This window comes from Platichthys flesus, chromosome 21 (genome assembly GCF_949316205.1).
Source record: "Platichthys flesus chromosome 21, fPlaFle2.1, whole genome shotgun sequence".
In the NCBI taxonomy this organism is placed as follows: Eukaryota; Metazoa; Chordata; class Actinopteri; order Pleuronectiformes; family Pleuronectidae; genus Platichthys; species Platichthys flesus.
Window position 1 is genome coordinate 3724199 of NC_084965.1, and position 13027 is coordinate 3737225.

Sequence of the window (13027 nt, forward strand, 5' to 3'; positions counted from 1 at the left end):
ACATGAATCCTTATTGAAACAAAGTGCAGAAGCAGAAACAAGGTGACGGAGTGTTAGAGTTTAATTTCAGGAAAAAACAGAACAGAAAATAATGACATTGAGAAGACGCTGCAGTCTGACCTATTAAAAAAGGTTATGTAATGTAAACTTATCTCAGTAGTTTCTTTATTATAAAAACTTCCAGTTCCATGCATCATACTGTACGTACATAAGTAAAACAAATACAAACAAGAAGTGTTGAAAAACATGTGTTAACATATATCGAAATATAAATGACCGTTAACATAGAAAACCCATCAGATCAGAATGTAAACTCTGGGATTTCATTCTAAATCCAGACGGACACATTTTCACGTGATGGAGAGAAGACTACAGCTCAGGTCCCACAACTTCTGAGCCACGTCGTCATCTTTCCCAGCTGCTGAGCAGGTTGCAGGAGCACAGTCACTGAAAAGACAAAGACATCATGTATTGGACAGTGTTCTATGTGTGCACAGGAAACGTATGGACTGCTGTGTACAGTCTAAATCAAAGTACCTGTAGTATCCACCGCTCTCCTTCTCCAGCGTCGGCTCCACCGCGCAGTAAATGGTGGTCTGAGCTCCCTGCACAGAGTCTTTGGTGAAGGGACTGACAATCTTCATGATGAACTGCTCGGGGCCGCTGAGGTGGCGCCACAAATCTGTCTGGACGACACCGGGGTGGAGGGAGTACGTCGTCACACCCGTGCCTAGGGAAAACATTTTATTAAATTTTAAAATGTTGCAGTAAAACATGAATGAGAAAGCGAAAGATACCAGAGCTGCCAGGCGGAGCTTTTGAAAGAGTGTGGTGCTCACCTTCTAGTTTTTTGGCGAGCGTGTGGGTGAACAGGATGTTGGCGAGCTTGCTCTGGGAGTAAGCTTTGCCCTTGTTGTAACCCTTCTCGCTGTTGATGTCGTCCAGATTGATGGCGCCCCAGGAGTGAGCCATGGAGGACACGGTGACTATCCTGGCCGGCGCCGATCTTTTCATCAGGTCCAGCAATAAATGTGTCAGCAGGAAGTGACCTGGAGAACAAGAGAAGAAGATTGAACGACTTATGTTTGATTAACTTCTCAGAATGGTTCCTTAAAAAAGTTCCTTGCTTGCAAACTGATGCAGTTGTCGTGAAGTGATACAAATATTCTGACTGATTTTAATTACTATTTCCTTAAGTTAAATTTCAATTTAAAAAGGACTCTCATTTTATATCTTTTATACGCAGCAAATTTTTTAATGCAGAATATGCACTTGTGCGTTTCGGAGTACATCCGAGTGTGTTGGTGTTCAAATTTAAAACCTGAAGTCAAAGGTGCACAATGACACAGTTATTTCGAAGGAACGTTATCAAGAAAGCACTTGTGTCAACAAAGCTAAGTGCACAACAAGTCTACACACTGCACGTCTCTCACACAGACGTCTGCTTGGCCATTTTATAAATGTATAATGTTTCTTACTGATTTTGATATTTCATTAAGCGCAGTAACGTGTCAAATTTCCCTTAAAAAGGATGATCTCATTTTATATCACACTCCCCTCCAGCTGTGGTTATATTTAATCCAGAAAATGCACCCGTGCCTGTCGGAGCACATTTGGGTGTGTGGGTCATTAAATGTCAAAACCTGAAGTCAAAGGTGCACAATGACACATTTAATTTCGAAGGAACGTTATCAAGAGAATAAATGTGTCAACAAAAGATAGGTGCACAGTAAATCTACACTCTGCAGATTTCCTGCTTACTCCCTTTATTATCATTAGTATAAGGGTTCAAAGGAAAAGGGAGATTTTACTCAAGTTCACTTTGGATGCTTCGGTTATTCATAAAGAGTCAATCGACTTGTTCTTGTTAGTTAAACTTATCATTGCACCTTCTCTTGCAGCTCGAACTAAAGTTGAACTTCTATAGGTTTGTTAAACACACGTGTCAAATTTTAGAAAATGCTAACTCAGTCGTCAGGTAAATTAGATTTGCCAGACTGAAACTTTTACTTTAACCATTATCTTCTGTGTTGTCCTTTTGCAGTTGTTATAAAAATCCAGACACAGTAGTGAAGTCCCAACCAACCAGCTCGAGTTTAAAGTGATTAAATTTACACTTTATGCACCCTCATTAAAACTGTGTCTGTGAACTTTAGCAGGAGGAAGTTTGTCCATCTCTTCCTTATTATTGCCCCAGGGGATTGTCTTAGCTGATACCAGCACAGCGAAAAGCTAATAGTGTCAACACGAATCAATATTTAACAGAAACACTGGTTTTACTGCCAAAATCTCCTCCGGCAAGAGGACCGGAGGAGGTAAAATAGGACACATTAGTGTTTAGGTGTTTGGGCTAAAGGCTAAAAACTTCTCAACAGGCCCTGGTTAGACGTGGAATCAACATCTGTCCTGAGAGATCTGATCACTAGTTCAGCTCTAAGATTGTCTGTGTAAAATAATCTTAGTGATGTTTTTACTAGTGTGTTTCATCTAAATTGTACGAATGGTTCTTCTATTTACACTAGAATTGACCGTTTATATTTGAATACTTTATATTTACACTGGGAACAGGTCCTCGCTGCAGGGGCTGCCATGTTTTTACAGTTGTCCAGACAAACACCTTTTGAGTTTTTCTGACAACAGAAGGTTTCCACAAGGGGGGGGGGGGGGCATTCAGCTGCAACATGACCACTAGATGTCAAAAAAATGTTGTGAGAAGGGAGAGGGACAGAGGGGGAGCGGGTTGGGAGGAGCTGAGCGGCTCAAAGTGCACACTGAAGAGGAGCGGAAACACATTTTTGATGTCATGATGAAACTGTGGTGGGTCAGCGGTCCCTTGCATTAGGCATCACAGATCAGCTCCCAGATCAGTGGTTTGAGTGATTGGGTCTCGGGTGCGTTGACAGCTATTCAGAGCTGTCTGCTTGGGACTGAAACTCTAAGAACCTTCAATACCAGGTCATCGTCTCCTCACCACACAGATAACATGGATTTATTTACCCATGTGATTGACACCGATCTGCATCTCAAAGCCATCTGCTGTTTTCCCATAAGGACAAACCATCACGCCGGCATTGTTGATGAGGATATTGAGTTTGGGCTCCTCTGCAGAAAAGAACATGAACAAATTTAAAATGCTGTTTTTTTTTTGTTTCTTTTAAAAAATTCCTCCGGGTTTTACCTTTGTTGATGGCTTCAGCGAATTCTCTAATGGACTTGGTATCTGACAGGTCAAGTTTCATGCAGCGGACGTTCTTGTTTTCGGATTTTTCGATGACGTCGTTAACAGCGGCCTCTGCTTTCTCCATGTCCCTGCACGCTATGATGACCTTCGCCCCTAAAACAGAAGAATAAAACAGCTGTCTGTCTACACTGTCCAGACAATCAACAGATAGTAAAGTGACGTGTGGAGAAGAGGGAGGACAGCACCCTCTCATGACCAAATGTGGACATTACTCAACCAGACTATGGTTTCATCACTGAAGCAAATGTGGAAACACAATGCACACTTTGTCTTGTGACACAGGAAATGGGTTACACACCGTTTTACAAAAAATGTTGCTTCATCGCTTGCTAAGTCAGCAGGATGAGGCAAAAACTGCTGAAGGGATTTACACAATATGTTCTATGGAATCATTCTCAATGGTTAAACCTCAGACATGTCATATAAAACCAATCATCACTTCCATTCAGGATCAGTAGCTTACAGCTGTTACACAGTCTGCAAAGTCCAGGTATCGATGGGATGAATGGTATCAGAACATCTGTAATGGAAAGGTGAGGAGGAGGAGGAGGAGGATTTTTCAAATGAAGGTTGGGTATAATTTGACGTGAAATGAAACCAGAGCCTATTGGAACAGGTCAAACCACCAGAAACACATCATGTGGGAAGTCTGGTTGAACAGACCCAGGCTCAAACACTGGAGGTCTCTTTAAATTGATGTGAGTCATCATGACATGGCAGAAAGAGAGATGATGTGATAACGAGTCAGATGAGCTCATGAGCAGCTGTGTGTTGTAAGAAGCTTTAGCCGGTCGCACCTCTTTTTGCCAGGTCCAAGGCCGTTTCTTTACCGATCCCGGTGTTGGCTCCGGTGATCACCACGGTCCTGTCATCCAGTCGGACGTCAGAGGACCAGGGCGTCCGGAAGTAGTTTCTGAGACGTCATAAAAGTAATTAAACTGTCAACGTGTTCAACTTGAACTTCATAATCCCAAAGGGAACCCATCCAGTTCAGATTCCATCTCTGTTACCATTTATTACTATTATCATATTCTCCATTTATGAACACATTTCCTTCATAATCACTTCTGACGCAAATAAACATATTTCTATTTGTCTTTAGTTTATTTGATCATGTTATTATTTTGTCATGTACACACGAACTTGATTCTTTGTAAATTTTAATGTTTTTTTCAATAAAGCATTTGAAAAAAAAATCTAGTTTCCAGGATGTTGAGAAATGACTTAACACTGCGATTCAACAAAATGGGGAGAACAACCCTGAAAAACTACATTAAACCACATTAACACTCAACCACAGTAACACTAAACCACTGGTTTGTCTTCATTTCCTCCCAAGTTAATTAAATATGTCCACAGATACGATCATTAATCTATTTATGACAGAATCGGGTTTTTATTTGTAGTTTTAATCTCGAACTAAAACTACAGAATTCCACAGCCTGATGAAAGCAGCTCTCACCTGATCGTCTGCATCCTTTCTCGTTTTGAGGCTGACACACAAAAAAAAACTGTGAATCTTAACTTTCAAGGAATCGAACTATAAACTGTTCCACAAATTGAAAACCTGTTGATCCGGAAGTGTCGTTTACCTAATCCACCTCCTTTGTATGTGTTTGGTGTTTTAGCCAATCAACTGCAGCGGCGTCAGAGTTGCTCAACGCCGATTGGTCGAATTATGAAGTTCAGTCCGCCCTCTGGGATATTTGTGCTTGATTATGAATGCGGGCTTCGCCGGACGGGCGGGGACTCCATAACTGGGCTTTAGGTCAAATTAAAAAGGAGAATTTATTTATTAATATGTTAATTAAATTGACCCTAAATATAATGATACATATTCAGTCCTGAAACTTTTCCCATTTGACGATACATTAAAATATATGATGATATTTTATTATCACTCATCTACACACTTTTCTTGTTAGTTTTGAATTGGTTGTTGTGAATTTAAAATTATTATCTTCATTTGAACTGCTGATTATTGTTTTTTTCCATTTACCTAAAGCCATCAAATAATTATGGTAAAAAGGGTATTTCTTTTTGAAATGTAGAGTACAAGTATAAAGTATAGTACAAATATCTCAATTCTTAAGAACTCTAGTAAATGTACTCACACAATATTAAATACACTATGTATTTAATGGAAAAAAAAACCCTTTTCAGAGTAATGTCAATTTGGCATTACACCATTGATATCAAATATATTCTGATTGATAAAGATTAATAATAGTAAAAACAATTAGTATAAACCCAGGGAAAAATAATATCCCTCAGAAGTATTTGTCATTCAACTAATTCTTCCTTAATAAACAACAAAACAATTTAACAAATTGTAAATTTTGCAATATGAAACTCAGACTTTAACTAATTTACAAAAATCGCGTCCATAGTATAAATTGATAATGAAGCAAAGAAATAAACTAACAAAAGTATAAAAATCCTCCTCCTTTCTGGACATAGTTATACTGTGACTATGCAGTTCCTCCAGCAGGTGGCGTCCTTTAACCACTAACCACCTTTAACACCGTGGAGCCTTGTCTGCTTTGACAGCAGCAGCTCCGTGTGTCTGTGTTTTGTCTGCACACAGATCAGCAGCTTGGTGTGTGGAGGAATCTCGTCCTTGGCCGAGGTCTCACTCTGCTGCTCAATAATAATCTGCAGGAATCGCAGAAAGAAAAAAAAAATCACACAGAATTACCCATCATGCCTTTCTGCAGAGGTCACACCGCGGCGTGCACGGTTCACTCACATGTCACAGACATGATTCCAGCGCAACAGTGGGTTTTACACTGTGGACACAAGGTCACTAGCTCAGGAAACTCTGCAGCGGTCATCAGCTGATTGTGCGTAAGCAAACGTTTCCTTCCCGTTTCTCTGCTGGATCAGTCATTGTGTGAGTCTGTGTGTGTTCATACAGTGTGTGTGTGTGTGTGTGTTATTGTGTGTTCCACTCTGATAAATAGACAGTTGTAAGAAATCTAAATTAAGTCTGTGTGCACTTCTCTTGATTGCAAGACCCCCCCACCTCCTCCTGTGATTCTACTGTTACCTTAAATTCAATCAACACAATCAACACAATGCAGATTAGGAGATTATCCAACGTGGAAGCTGAAACCACATTTAAATCTGCTTTTGATCCAGATTTTGATTTGGGTCAAATTACACATTAGATTAAATATCAGTCGCCTAAATATGTTCCATGAATTCTATGAATTATTAAGCGTTACATCTTGGATGTGGTTTTTAGCTGCGCGTCACCAATCATGACCTCTCATCCTGTTTTTTTAAGCATCAATTAATGAATTAAATTATAAATATGACTTGAGCATACATCAGTGAGATAAGATAACGACAGAAACCATCTTGGGAAGCGTTTATTTTGACTTTTTAGTTTGGTCCATGCTCCATCCACTAACATGCAGGAAGTATAGGGTAATGCCTGTACTGCAGCCAGCCACCAGGGGGTGATCAAGATGATTTGGCTTCACAGTTCGGGAGCTGACATATCTTTAGTTACCGTCCACCTTTGGGCCATATCTCATTCTTCCACAAACTTTGAAATCCCTGTCTGTAATTTTACCTCTTTGAGGGAGAAAGTGAAAGCACATCAATCTTCCATCAGGTGAGACATAAATATTTAATTATTTATCTAAACCTTTTATTTTATCCTGAATATTTGTAGCAAATTAAGAATCTCTATCCAAAGTTGTTTATTTTTAATCATGTCGTTTTTATCCCTTGTGTTGGTTGTTGATTTTTGTTTTCATTAGTGACACGGAAAACACATCAGACACAACAGTTTACCTCAACTGTTACTGGCACCACATCAGCAGCTTCCACGAAGCCGAAGACAATGGACACGCAGGAGGATGCACTCACTAAACTCTGAGAACAATCCATTAGCTATTATGGGACTATTAGCTTTGGCAGATGGAGAGCGAGAGGATGCAGGTTTTTATTTTTAATACAGAGGGATGGAGAAAATAAACAAATACACAAACAAGAGCTGAAGGAGAATATCTTATGTTGATATGAATTAATATTTTGCTGGGGAATTATAGTGTATTTATGAAATGTGGTTAACAAACAAGTAAATATAAACAGTAAACATTTAAAAGATACATTTTAGGCATATTTTAAGACATAAAATAATGTGAGCATACAGACACAATATTCAGAAGAATAATTATGAAAAGATTATATATTGTCTGTCTTAATGTCAACAACCATTATGAGCATTTATATAAAGTAAATATAAACAGTCTGAAAAAACATGAAAGAACAACTTATAATATTAATAATGATCTTTAATTCTTGTTGTAGGTAAATAATGATTAAACTGACTTTAACTAATATAAACAAACAAAATTGTGATTCAGGCTAAACCAATAATCAAGCAGAGCGCTCGTCACTTTCGAATGTCGTCATGATTTGAATAAAATGTTTAATTTACGGAGGAGGAGTTTCTCTAAACTCAGACTTTGACTCTGAGCTCCTCAACCCTCGATGTGAACGTAGTGATTTAGAGAATCACTATGTTTAAAGAAAGGAAACTCCTTCTCTTGCCCTTTGCAGCAGGTCAAGTAGCAAAGCTGGCAGAACACGCCGCCTTCATGTTTACATTACAACAATCTTTCATAGGTCACGTCCCCTGACACACAAACACATACACACAAAAACACACACTCATGCAGGCCGGCGGCCATCAGTCTGGCTCGTCCAATGACCTCCCTTCAACAAAACCCTCAAATGATCTGAAGCTGTGGGACATGATAAACATCTCCGGGCGTCCTCATCCCCGTGCAGCCCGGCCTTCACCGGTTCACCCACCAGTCACATTCTGTTTAGTCTGTCTCTTTTCTGTCTGCTGCACCTCCTCCTCCTCCTCCTCCTCCTTCTCCTCCTCCTGTGCCCTGCCTCTGTATTTGGTTTCTCACCCTTTCAGCCTCAGTCACCATGTTACATAACACGTAAACGCTGCCATTCATTTTGTTCAGGTCGTTTCTCCTCCGCTGATCCAATCTCCGACCTGTAATGGCTTTCTCCACTGCCGCAGCGTTTCCCTCAGATCCATATCTAGAGCAGATCATAATTACAGTCTTGTTTTTTGATCGGCGGTGCTGTTTTATAAACCAGATGACAGAGCCCTTCATCTGACCACCGGGCTGCTGACTCAAACACACTGTGTCATTTAGCCCGCCCGCACCGGCTCTTTCCATAACTGGGCTCAAGCGCTTTCTGTCAACGTTTGCGTTTTCTCCGGACAAATAAATCTGTAAGGTTGGTGTAAATCTTACAACATGTTAGTAAGGCCAAAAAATAAAAAGATGATTACTGTTATACAACGCATCCTGATTATGGGCTCCAATCTTCATGCTCAGGTTGTTTTTTCCAAATTTATAAAACAGCAATAGAAAACCTATCTACAGAAACTGTCCTGAGTAATTCACAGAACGGTGTCCGCACTTAAATGTGTGAAATGTCCCTTTAAACAGGGATGAGCTGGCAAAGCACAAGGGCACAAGGTTCAGTGTGAGGGATTTACTGGCATCTGGCAGTGAGAGAGCTGACTGCGTCCAACTGAAACTGCACAAGATCCTTCACTTCTAAACAACCCTGTGTCGTGCACTTCAAACAAACGAGACCACAGACAAATTGACCTTTGACCTTTAAATCGTAATCAGTTCATCCGTGAGTCCTACTAAATGTTTGTCCCAAATTTGAAGAGATTCCCTCAAGATGTTCTTGAGATATCTTGTCCACAAGACATGGGACGGACAAATGAACGGATATACAACCTGAAAATATGAAACAAAAAAAATGAAAAAAAAGTCTCTGGCCAGATCCCTGTCACTCTGATTGAGATAATAAGATTTCAGGGCCTTGATCCTGACGTAGACCAGAGCACCATCACAGCAGATTCACCACATGTCATCTAATTCCCTTCACGTCCACCTTTTGATCGTCACTGTTTCATTTCAGGCGGCATCGTGCATCATCACAGCTGAACCGTCAGGTGTCGGCTCTGTCCATCAAACAGATCGTCCAAGATGGAGGCAGCATGGCGGCGTGGTGAGTCTAGGCTGCGTTGCCCTTTGAAGGTGAGCGGCCGGTCATTAGGGATCCGCCACGAGCCGCAGGAAACAGGCGCTCGCTGCTATTTATAGAACCGTCTCAAGGAGTCAACAGTTGTGAGCTGTGCACGGAGGCGTCCTGTGGAGGGGAAGGTGTGTGTGTGTGTATGTGTGTGTGTGTGTGTGGATGCTTTATGACATTTATAGCGCCGCGAGGCCCGGTGTCATGTTTCAGTGTGACGTTCCTGGAGCAGTTTCATACAACACAACCTGCTGGTATCTGGGTTGTTTCAGTGGATCGTACCAACGCAATGAGCTGCCACTGCACTGGTTATGATGTAATCAATGCTTTACTTAGTAGACAGTTCAGTTCAGTTAAAGGGCGATGGAGGAAACAGTGACCCCTGCAGAACAAACGTATGTTCACATGGCTGACTGGGCGTTGACGCAGCTATGTATGTTCTGCACTGTAAATAATAGAGTCACAGTTTGATTCCCTGTATTTCTCATAACCCTTCACACGTTGATCGTTACACGTCCTCGCCTCCTGACACATTAACCCTCCTTCACATCCAACATGTCACCTTTATCAAATACTGTGACGTGGGAGCCGGCCCTGTCTCATGCTGTCGCTCGGCCATTAGGTCCTGATTTATTAATTTACACAACCCCCTGGAACATCGGTGTGGAAATCACTTTATCAATACTCTTTGCTTTTACTGTTGACCGAGTTTTTCACTGCTGTTAAAGTGTAACTCTCTTCCTCCTCCTGCAGAAGTAGCAGGTGCGGCTTGCTTTACTACGTGTGAACTTTATCCACCACTGAGCGACAGTCGTCCCTCAGCCCCTCGTTAAGCAACTTGGTGTCAGTAATATTATCAGGTTTTATTATCTGATCTCTGCCAGGAGTGTAATGTGCAGACTGAAGACCCCTGTGACCTGAAGGGAGTAAAAACTAAGATTATACAAACACATGTAGGAAACAGAATCATTCTTGTCAATGATTCTCCTGTTGCACAGTTTCTAAAGACTTTTAGAAACATTGAATACTGACTGCAAAGGGAAGAGCAGAATGTGAATATTTCTTTATTAACCTGTTTCAGTCATGACATCCTCTGTCCTCGCTGTGCCTGCTCCACTAACTCTTTGAAGAATGGTTCGTCACTGGAGTGCAATGCATCCTGGGAGAGTTTCTCCTCTATATGAAAGGTTCAGATGCAGCAGGACTTGTATGACATTGTCTCTTTCCAGAAACTGCTGTGATGCTGAAGAGCCCAAGAGATCTTCATGACAGTAAAGTTTAACAAACAAACAGTTTTCTGTCTCCCTGCTGTCAGTGTATTATACTCTGTATCTTTCTAGATTTATGGTGAAGCTCCAGTGAGGCTGGGCTCTTTCAGTGAGGGGTTTGCACGTTCTCCCAGTGTCTGCATGGGTGTCCTGTGGGTAACTTCCTCCCACAGTACAAAGACATGCAGATTGGGGTTCGGTTAATTGGAGACTCTTAATTGGTTTGAGCCTGAATGCGTGTTTGTCTCTGTGTGTTGGACCTGCAGTAAACTGGTGACCTGTCTGCTCTGCACCCCCGGCCCCTCGCCCAGTGTCCCCTGGGCTGTGGCTCTGGGCCCCAGTACAAACCCCAGAGGATAAACAATATGAATAATGATGCACGGGTGTCTGTGTTGATGTTACTTTCCATTACTGCATATTTCAACAATGCAAATATTTTGGTTCAGTTGCAAATGAAAAAAGTGAGTGAATTCTGTACATATCAAACTTTTGTGTTTGATTAGAGACCTTCAGGGATTCCGCTCTGTCCTGGATGATGTGATGGAAGCAGAGAAGGAAACAGTGAAGTCAGGAGGATGAGGAGAAGAGTGAAGATGAAGATAATAACATGAGAGGGAGCCTGATAGATATTTGCACCGTCACAAGCAACTATTTCCAGATCTTATTTTGACCTTTACGCTTCTCTCTTGTGCTGCTGTGTCAAGTTTGATAAATTCAAGGTACATCACATCCTACCTCTTATCTAACCTTCCAAATGTTTGGTTTTCGGTTTCTCTAAATTTGATGTTCAGATAATAAAGGACAGGTTTTTCCAAAGAACTATTTATAGTCTGTTTAGTTGCGAAGAACAAAGCAGAGTCTGACTCCCTGGGCGATTAGCAGATCATCTGTCAGGTGGGAACAAGTACGAAAAGTATTTGAAATCTCCAAAAAAGTACAAAAAGCCTTGAAGTCTAGAATGAATCTGATCATTGTACGACCTGATCAAATAAACTATTGTCTTCACATTGAAATAGTCGATATGGGAAACTATAAGAGAGTGATTTACAGTAGCTACTGTTTGTTGATGCCAGAACACCTGCTCTCATGATGTGACATTTACTTCTATCAATTCATCAACACAAGGAGGAACAGTGTACTAAAGGCAACTATCTCTATTTTATTTTCTCATCTCCCTGAAACAAACAATCATAGGTTGATCTAAGTTCCTCTGATTTTCTGTGAGGGGCCAGTATCTGGTCTCCTCAGTAAATCAGTGTGTAGACACAGTGGCAGTGTAGTGACAGCTGCAAGCTTTCTCATGAATGACCCGGAGGATAAAACGCACCACTGTGCCCCTCTATTCACAGCAAATCAAAGGCTTTGAATTGCTTCGAGAAAATAATCATTATCTGTTGGTGGCTAATGAGCCAGATAGTCTGCTCGGGCGTAGGTAGTGACCAGAAATTTAGCAAAAAGAGAGGACCAGTTGGACTTATATTTGCGAGATGAGCAAGAAACACAACAATCAACTTAAAATGGTGATATAAATGTCCTTGTTGTTTCTGATGCCCCCTAGTGACCAAAACAAATTGGTTATTGCACATTTGAGGATCGAACTACAAATTTCAAACGACTTGATATGTAATATCTCATAGATCGGTGGCTCTAATGTGTCTGTCACTAGGCAGCGACTTTAAATCAGGTCTACCAGTTAATTAGCTTAGCATTAGCCTCTCTGATGCTTTAATGAAGTTGGATAAGTTGAGATTAAATCATATCTTGCTTGCACAGCACCAAATGACCACATTCATTATCTCAAAGCACTTTGCATAGTGAGAACAATAACTTTCCACTTTGAATAGAAAATTAAATTAAGACAATTATTATTTCTATTTGCAAATTTATGGCTGCGTGTAAGTAATCGTTTAACCAAATGACCGGCGCACATTCAAGAATCCGTGATGACATAACTGCTTCTTAATACAGATTACGGGGTTGCAGGACAGTTTGAATTTAGCTCATGTTGTCATGTAATGTACGTGCATTACACTTTACCGTAATAACGAGATCACAATAATTATGGATTTGTGCAGAGACAATGTAAAAACACTAAGACACACAGGATAGAGAGCATGTTTCGGACCGAAGGCAAAGATCATAGCGGACGAGTGGAGTGGAAAAACGTTTGAGTGGGAGAATAATGACGGAGCAGCTCGTCCATCCAGCAGCAGTCGACTGTGACCTCCTCTCTTCCTGTGGCCAACAGGCCTCTGCGTCAGACGAGCTCCACAAATACACTAACCGAGTCCAGATGATTCATTAGGAGGAAGTTGATTGGGGTCACTCTTTTACGTAATCACAGGGGGGGTTACTGTGTTACCTCAGGGATGTTATGTGAATAAACAGTGAAAAATTCCATCTGAGAGTTTTGTTTTCTCTC

General features: G+C 41.0%; 1 protein-coding gene and 1 long non-coding RNA gene across 3 annotated transcripts; one reads left to right on the forward strand and one right to left on the reverse strand.

The window, feature by feature from the left end:
• Nucleotides 1-43: 43 nt before the first annotated feature.
• rdh12l (retinol dehydrogenase 12, like) lies at nt 44-4837 on the reverse strand. Its single transcript, XM_062379574.1, has 7 exons — nt 4704-4837; nt 4039-4154; nt 3179-3334; nt 2998-3102; nt 840-1049; nt 538-730; nt 44-447 (listed from the first exon to the last, which is right to left on the reverse strand). The coding sequence occupies exons 1-7, from the start codon at nt 4715-4717 to the stop codon at nt 351-353; spliced, it is 891 nt and encodes a 296-aa protein (XP_062235558.1). The 5' UTR covers nt 4718-4837; the 3' UTR covers nt 44-350.
• Nucleotides 4838-5852: 1015 nt separating this feature from the next.
• LOC133932751 (uncharacterized) lies at nt 5853-13024 on the forward strand. 2 transcript variants are annotated; one of them, XR_009911980.1, is made up of 3 exons: nt 5853-6043; nt 9224-9313; nt 11109-13024. It is a non-coding gene; the product is annotated as an uncharacterized LOC133932751 (long non-coding RNA). The 2 variants fall into 2 exon arrangements; XR_009911981.1 differs by lacking the exon at nt 5853-6043 and adding an exon at nt 8407-8521.
• The last annotated feature ends 3 nt before the right edge of the window (nt 13025-13027 follow it).

Excerpts from the sequence above, each read along its gene's own strand:
- rdh12l (XM_062379574.1), bottom strand. Across the intron at positions 3,103-3,178 it reads CGCTGAAGCCATCAACAAAG|AGGAGCCCAAACTCAATATC; the intron begins GTAAAACCCGGA and ends TCTTTTCTGCAG. Across the intron at positions 448-537 it reads GAGAGCGGTGGATACTACAG|TGACTGTGCTCCTGCAACCT; the intron begins GTACTTTGATTT and ends TTGTCTTTTCAG.